Consider the following 8474-nt stretch of genomic DNA (forward strand, 5'->3'; position numbering starts at 1 on the left):
GCAGAAGTATTCATACCCTTATCTGGGACAGTTGAAATTTAGCTCAGGAGCATTAATTTTGCTTGTAAATGTTCCCACACTTTGAGTGAAGCTAACCTGTGGCAAATTCAATTGAATGGGTATGATTTGGAAAAACTGTACAAGTTTCTTTTTTTCTGTTAAACACAAAAGAATATATTAACCAAAGAGTTGACGGTAGCCATTGACTTCCACAGTATTCTTCCATATACTATGGAAGTTCAATGGCTACTGCTGACTATTTGGTTACCCACATTCTTCAAAATATCTTCTTTTGTACTCAACAGAAGAATGAAACTCATACTGGCTTGGAACAACATGAGGACCAAAAATGATGTCAGAATTTTCATTTTTGGGTGAACTATCCTTTTAAGGACACACATGAACATATGAACACAGGAATAATGGACATAAAATAATGTAAAAAAAAAAAAAAGTATTAGAGACACAATTTAGGTACAAATAGATACAAACTGTCCAACAAAAATAAGGAAAATGTTATTTTATTTTGGCTTCTTCACAAAAAACAACAACAAAAGAACAATGCCTTACAAGTACACACAATAAAGACAAAAAAAAAAAAAAAAAAACTCATCAAAACGGATGCAGGCTTCCATGTGGGCTGCACTGCAGAGTATGATAAGTGTAAAAAGGGAAGAGCTATTTCCAAAGTATGGTTATTAAAAGCAGAATGCGTCCATTTTAGCTAGACAGTCTTCAATACTTGTGAGAGGTAAGTATAACATTGCTACTTCATTTATTTGTTTTGGTAACTTAAAGGAATAGTTTTCCCAGAAATGTTCTCGTTCTTATGTCATTCCAAACCTGCATGACTTTCTCTCTTCAGTGGAACATAAAAGAATATATTTTGGAAACTGTGTTTTCTATCCATATATTTAAAGTCAATTGGGTCCAAAGGTGTTTTAGAGCCAGTGGACAAAAATGGACATAATTTGGTCCACTTAGTCCAATGCTGTTTTGGACTCAATGGACAAAAAAATAAAGAAGGAAGAAGGTCACACAGCTTTGGAACAACATGAGAGGGAGTCATCGCTTTAAAGCATGATCAGGTTTTTTTTCAATATCAGAGCTTTTTTATTGTACATGCTGCAATTTATAAAATGAAAACTGATCAATTATATAATGAAGAAGACTCTTATAATGACTTAAGCCTGTATTTGTTCCCCAGTTTGAGAGTATGTGGTTCACGTTTGTTTTACTTCAACTTCTGCCTCAGCTCACCCTCAGTGCTCATTGTCCCAACGGGTGCGTTTGTGACATTAGGGGTTCTGCAAAATGCATTGGGGACATCACTGACATACCCCCTCTCGACCCAACAACAACCTTCCTACTCCTGCTAAATAACACAAACATAAAAGTCCTCAAAGACAGAAGTTTTCAGCCGTTCTCTCTTCTGATACGACTGATGATCACGCACAGCACTCTTGACAACATCCAACCAGAAGCCTTCCATGGTGCTCCACAGCTTCGGTCCATCAAACTCTCATCAAATGCACTCTCTGTCCTCCCACCCAAGGTGTTTAGTGTGCAGAGCAATTTGGAGCAGCTGCAGCTAGATGGTAACCAAATAGCTTCCATTAGTTCAGAACTCTTTGAGGCGATGGTCAACCTCACTGAACTAAATCTGAGCAAGAACCGCCTTTCCCAACTGGACGCTGACGTCTTCCAGAGTTTGACCAAGCTGAATTACCTAAACTTAGCTGATAACCAACTGAGGAACCTCCCGAAGATCCTTTTCCACAACCTCCGGCAACTAAAATCTCTGGTGCTCTCGTCCAACCAATTGGAGACACTTGAAAGTGGTTCCTTTGACCATTTAAGCAACCTGTTGGTGCTAATGCTACAGAAGAACCAGATCCGAGAAATTCCTCCACGTCTTTTCTGGCACTTGCCATCCCTGCTCACCCTCTCGATGTCGGCCAACCAACTCCGATTTATTCCATCCGAGAGCTTCTACTACTTGCCCAACCTGACCAAGCTCACTCTCTACAAGAACCCCTTGATATCCCTACCTTACCAGCTAATGGGACACATGCCAAGGCTCCAAGAACTGTACCTTTACGAAACCAATCTATCCACTCTCCCATGGAACCTTTTTGCTAACATGACCAACCTACGAGCTCTCAATTTATACTTCAACAACAAGTTGACCTCCCTGCCAAAGAGCCTCTTCTGTTGCCTGCCCAACCTGAAGAAACTGTCCCTGAAGAACAACAACCTTCGGGAACTGGACCCGGAGCTTTTCTCAAAATTGATTAGCCTTCAAATTCTGATGCTTAATGAGAACAAGCTTGAGTCTCTCCCATCGGCAATCTTTCGCAACACCTTAAGACTAGAAATACTAGACCTGAACCACAACTATCTGATGTATCTCCCGGGAGATGTTTTTGTACACGCAAGGGTGCTAAAGGACCTCTCTCTTAGTGGCAACAAATGGAATTGCGATTGTAGCATTATGGGTATTGCAGAATGGATTCGTGAAAACCCAAAACTAATCAGTGACTTGGACAAAGGTGTAACATGCTATGAACCGTACCGCTTAGAAAACCATCCTCTGCAAACGCTGACTTATGAAGAACTCCATTGTGGTGTTTTCCAGACAACGTTTATTGGTACAAATGCCATTACCACTCCAGTGACACCAAACCCACATTCGTCTACAGCTTCAAGCACAACAGCAAGAAATACTGCGACTGCAACTACAAGTACTTTTATAACAGCTACCTCTCTACTTTCTCCTACACCTGATCATATTTACTTGAAACAAGGCAATGGTAACAACAATGATCTGGCGTTCTATGATACAATTGTGCTGGAAAACGAACCTGAAATTGTGCACAACAATCATTACAATGGCTGGGTGTACCTGTGGACTGTCCCGTCGACGGGTCCCTACAGTGGATTCATGATGGCTTTGTACATTGTTCTCTTGGTCACTGGTGTAGTCCTGATTGCGGCCAGCTTATATGCGTTGTTTCAGCTTCATAACATGATGTGGGTGTTAGGAAAAGTCACTATGGGAGACAATCAGAGACTAATGGCTAGAAGAGTACGAAGCTTCAAAGTCAAACTCTAGAGAAAGCTTAAAAACCTCTTCAGTTATTCTACAGCAAACTGTTATGTATTTTCACCTTATAGTGCATATTGTAATTTGTCAAATTCCACTTCGTATTAATGAGGAATATAAAAGTCTGAGACCACTAATCAAAAGCTTCTATCTGGCATTTTTCAAATTTGATACAACACATTTTAATACAAATTATGTTCAGCACAGCAACTTTTGTGACAAGTTTTAAAATTGATATAATCATTTTTGTAAGCATTCATTTATACAGCCATTAACAATGAATTTTTGTTTCTTTTCTAATACACGTTTTCCTTTCTGCAATTTCCACATTCCAGTGCTTTACAATCACAAAACTGATATGAACACACACCCTTGGTGGTTGCTTGCAAAGTGTAAGACCAAATAAAATGTTTCTGTACCTTGAGAGTGGTTTCTTTGCCATGTATGCCCCCTGGTGGGTAAACAATATAGAGCAGAAGCAAAATATGCATATGTGGACATATTTACAATATACCACCCTACTTATTTTCATAAATTATTTTGTTATTTTAGTTATAATTATTATATTTATTTTTTGTTTCTTTAAATTATTTATTATTATATTATTTTTATTTTATATGATACTATTTTAATTATTATATATTTAAATTATATTAAAACCATTGTTAGAGTATGATACTAAAACTGCAGATTATTTTTAAATATGCACAATGTCAACCATTGTTTTTATTTTACAATAAAATTATTGCTTTTATTTTAGATTAGTATAGTATAGTATAGTATAGTATATTATTATTATTATTATTATTTAGGGGAAAGAGTGAAGTGTGTATTTTTGGATGTTAAAACACTAACAATAATTATTGTCACAATTCTTTTAGTGTCACTAGAGGCACAGAAATCTCACACTTCACCTTTAATTACGAGACCAAACCACCCCAATGAAAAGATGTGGCTAAACTCATGTTTGCACATTAGCCTACTATTGCAGCATAGTTAAGCTCACAGCAAACATGTAGCAAGCACTGTTATCAAATTCTTACCACTCCCACATGACTAACAAAACGCCTCAATGAACGAGCCCAACGTTGATGTTTGGTGTGACTCTGAAACTCAAAGAAAGTGGGTGTCTGTGGGCGCGGTCCATCCGCCAAGCGTGAAAACCTGAAGATCTCTGTTACAACATTAACAGGATGTTTCACATCTTTGAAAATGTTTCCAAAATGTTTCACTTGTTTGAAACATCTGAACGACGACTCTGTGTACATTTCCACACAATAGTGACCGTAAAAAAGGTTTTCATTTATAAAGCTGTAAAAACCTTACTGACTGATGTTTTAGTGCACTTCCTGCAAATATGGAAAAAATAAAGGGTCTCAATGAAATATGTGCAGTTTCACATGATTAGTGCAAATTGTCACATGACCAGAGCAGTTTATTTCCTGTTTGCACCTTGAGAAAGCTCCAAAACAAAAGGCTAGTAAAGTATGTTAACATAAAGATATGACAAAGATTTTTGGTACACATTATCTTTAAGGTGTCTAGTATTAATATATGAATTCACATATATTCAGTTTTGTTAAGTGTGGTCATAGAATGAGTAAACATGTTGATGGTCACAATAGTGACCGGTGGGATAACAGTGAACTTAGGTTTACAATATCAATCCAATTGCAGTTGCTAGTGAAAATTACACTAAAATGTTGCAATGACAAAATATTGCACTAAATTAAAAATTAAAATGTTACAATATTGATGTTGTAATACTGGTAGCACTAATATAAAAATTTGATGTTATATTTTACAAAAAAGTAACAATTTTGAAATGCGTTGATGGTTGAATTTTTTTTTTTTTTTTATCTCAGTGTTCCTATCAATGTTGCATAAAGTTTTTTTAATGCAAAATAATAATAACCCTAGAATGTGATCAAACAGTTTAAAATAGCTGGGCTAAGATATATAACAATTTGTATGACTGCAGAAATATATTAATTCAGTACTCACCTTATCCCACCGGTCACAATTGTGACCGACCATAAAACACAATTTTTCACACACTTTTCCAAAAAAAAAATTCAAAAAAATAATTATTGATTATTTCAAAGCGTTACTAATGACACATCATCTGGATATGTTCATGTCTGGGAAAAATTTGGGATTAAACGGGTTAACTACTGGAAAACTGAAATAGGCGTCAAAGTTATAGTCATGTTCTATAGCTTTCCTTAAATTAAAAATACGGAAGTTAGTAGTACATATATATATATATATATATATATATATATAAAAAAAACTCAACCGTATAAAACTGAGAAACGTACTATGTCTGTCTCATACACCTCATTCAAGGCCTTAATGTTATTCTCTTCAACTGTCGTGCTGTCATAGCAACAATAGAACCATCGTAACATAATACGTCTCCAATTCAAGAGTAAACTTGTGTGTGAATATGTGTGTTTTATGAGTCAGGGAGATCAGATTAAAGACTTCGCAGTGTCAATGGAATCCAGAGATTTGTGTGAACATGTTCAGGTATGACAACATCCCTCTCCATCTGCCTGGCGACCGTATATACAGGCGCTAGATGGGAAAAGTCTGTCAAAAACATGAAACATAGAGGATCATTCTGAATAAATATTTCCCGCCACCCCACGATGCCTAAAATGCGTTTCTCGAAGATTCGGATCTACGAGTTCAAGGACCTCATTGGGAACAAGAAACAACCAAAAACGTAAATGAATTTTACTCGTCTCTCTGCATTCAAACGTTCTGAATCGACTGAAAGATGGATATTTACTAAAGTGTTTATTTGAATTCAGACTGGATGTTCTGTTGAGCAGGAAAAAGCAGAAAAACAATATCAGATGTGTTTTGATTCAGAAAAATACTGAAGACTCTCATTATCAGTAAGTTTTTGAATTGTTATATACATGTGTATAGAACAATTTCAACACTGAAATCATCATTTTTGCCTTTACTAGTTCATTCCTTCAATGTGAAAAAAGACAAATTTCAAATACAAATGTCCATGCAGTCTTCGTAAAATAATTAGAAAAAGATGGGTAAAAATAAAAAGCTCAAATTTCTTGTCATTTCTTCATCTTTTTAAGACTACAAGACCGTGGGCCAAAGCTAGCTGATCTGCTAGAAAATAGAGGTTAGCTCAACCACCAATCACCTCTATATAGTTTATTTTTATATGTATATTATTTTTTTAGCATTATATAAATAAATGTATTCTTTTCCGAACAGACTACCTGGATGCCTTTCGTTCATTTCTTCAGTCTGAGTTTAGTGCGGAGAACATTGAATTTTGGCTTGCCTGCAGGGAATATAAGCGGACGACTTCATCTGGCAAACTCTGTAACAAAGCAGCAGATATCTACAAAGAGTTTCTCCATCCCATGGCTCAAAAAGAGGTCAGTATGGGCACTCATTAAAGCGTTAAATAGAAGGGAAATGCCATTGCATCATAGTAATGCTTATTAATTGGAGGGGAGCTGCAAAGGGTATTTGGAATAGTAACGGAAAAAGGTTGAAACCCCAGAGAGCAAGACACCAAATTTCTTCAAAAATAAATGTGGCCTTGCAGGTCGTAAATGAACTTTTTAAAATGCATTAATGATGGGTCAAAAGAAAAACAAGCCAGAATTTTTGCATTTGCCATTTGCTTAACAAATTAAACACCATTGTCACTATAGAAATAGGCCTATACTTCATGGATGTAAATGTTACAATTTCGCAGGTAAACATCGACCATCACACTCATGAGAAGATCAAGAGATCCTTGGTGAAGCCTGACCTCACTTGTTTTGATGAAGCCGAGATGCATATATACAGACTTATGGAGGAAGACTCCTGCCCAAGGTTCCTTAAATCTGAGGCCTATCAGAACCTGAGGAACGCAGCCAGGAACCCAGTGTAGACCAGCCAATAACAACTAATTCACCAGAAAAATGTTTCTTAATGAGCCGGCGCGGCGCGTAGAAAGCGGACATATGCACGTGGTTTGGAGGAAATGACAGAGGAGAACAGAAAGTATGTGGTGTGTAGAGGCTCAGCTTCATTGGTTTGAGTGATAAGATGAATGAGAAAAAGAAAAGTGTCACCGTTACAGGAAATGATCAAGAATGAAGATACATGTTATTTGAGAGATGGGCTGGTCCGTTCTGTGAAATGGGTGACTTTTATAAACATTGGTCTTGAAAGTAGATTTCTGTTAGACTGTATGAGACAAATGTGTTGAAGTGTTGAGAAATTGTATTGAGGAATCTCTAACATTGTTAGTTGACATCAAAGAGCATTTTGCTAATCAACTCATATTTTATGAAACACTACATAGGAGACTACATATGACCAGTTACAGCATTTAAACAACATTCACTTTACTTTAAACATTCATTTAAATAAAAAAACAATTAAAATAAAAGTCAAATAGATTTTGGATTTTTTTTGTTTAAGAAATATGGTGGTAAAAGGGTTGACACATAACCTAAATCTGTCTGTCTGTCTGTCTGTCTGTCTGTCTGTCTGTCTGTCTGTCTATCATCTATCTATCTATCTATCTATCTATCTATCTATCTATCTATCTATCTATCTATCTATCTATCATCTTTTTCTGGATTTTTCTTTGTGTTTATGAAAATTCCATGGAATATTTAATTGATGGAATGTTTATTACTAAAACGTAAAATACGACGGTAACAGGGTTGATGCAAAACCTTAATGTATATTTTTGTTCAAATTTGAATTTTAATTAGAAATCTAATGAGAAAAGTTTAAATTGAAAGCTCAGAAATTTTATTTATCTTCTTAGAAGAACAATTTGAGAAGCAACAACTTTACTAGACATCCTCATATGTTCCCCATAATCTTACTACTGAGAAACAAAAATGTCTTATTTACTTACAAAGATTCACTTTACACACACAGGTTTGTTTTTGTGAAAAGTGGGGACATCCCATAGGCGTAATGGTTTTTATACTGTACAGACCGTATATTCTATTGCCCTACACCAACCCTACCCCTAAACCTACCCCTTACAGGAAACTTTGTGCTATTTCAGATTTTCAATACACTCCATTCTGTGTGATTTATAAGCGTTTTGAAAAGTGGGGACATGGGGTAATGTGCTGAAAAGTCACCTTCTCCTTGTAATACCTATGTCATACCTTTGTCATTATACAAATTTATGTCCTCATTTGTCACAAAAACGCGCACACACACACACACACACACACACACACACACACACACACACACACACCAGATTTTTTGGCTTCATTTTAATAATAAGAAGAATTTAAGAAGTAAGAATAAAAATAGTACGAATTTAATGTATGATATATATATATATATATATATATAA

At 35.8% G+C, this 8474-nt stretch overlaps 2 protein-coding genes across 4 annotated transcripts; both read left to right on the forward strand.

Annotated features, from left to right (window-relative positions):
* Nucleotides 1–1216: 1216 nt before the first annotated feature.
* On the forward strand, nt 1217–3115 carry LOC107655340 (platelet glycoprotein V-like). The gene has a single exon (XM_016442796.1). It carries the CDS (start codon nt 1217–1219, stop codon nt 3113–3115), a length of 1899 nt encoding a protein of 632 aa, XP_016298282.1.
* A 2519-nt stretch (nt 3116–5634) lies between these two features.
* On the forward strand, nt 5635–7516 carry LOC107655409 (regulator of G-protein signaling 21-like). Of its 3 annotated transcripts, none has more exons than XM_016442894.1 (5): nt 5635–5837; nt 5947–6012; nt 6217–6263; nt 6359–6525; nt 6852–7516. In XM_016442894.1, the coding sequence occupies exons 1-5, from the start codon at nt 5761–5763 to the stop codon at nt 7029–7031; spliced, it is 537 nt and encodes a 178-aa protein (XP_016298380.1). In that variant the 5' UTR covers nt 5635–5760; the 3' UTR covers nt 7032–7516. The 3 variants fall into 3 exon arrangements, with proteins under 3 accessions (XP_016298380.1, XP_016298379.1, XP_016298381.1); XM_016442893.1 differs by having other exon boundaries at nt 5636–5837; nt 5926–6012; nt 6852–7515; XM_016442895.1 differs by lacking the exon at nt 5947–6012 and having other exon boundaries at nt 5636–5837; nt 6852–7515.
* Nucleotides 7517–8474: the final 958 nt, after the last annotated feature.

The sequence above is a fragment of the Sinocyclocheilus anshuiensis genome, unplaced genomic scaffold, assembly GCF_001515605.1.
Source record: "Sinocyclocheilus anshuiensis isolate Anshui unplaced genomic scaffold, SAMN03320099.WGS_v1.1 scaffold880, whole genome shotgun sequence".
Classification (NCBI taxonomy): domain Eukaryota; kingdom Metazoa; phylum Chordata; class Actinopteri; order Cypriniformes; family Cyprinidae; genus Sinocyclocheilus; species Sinocyclocheilus anshuiensis.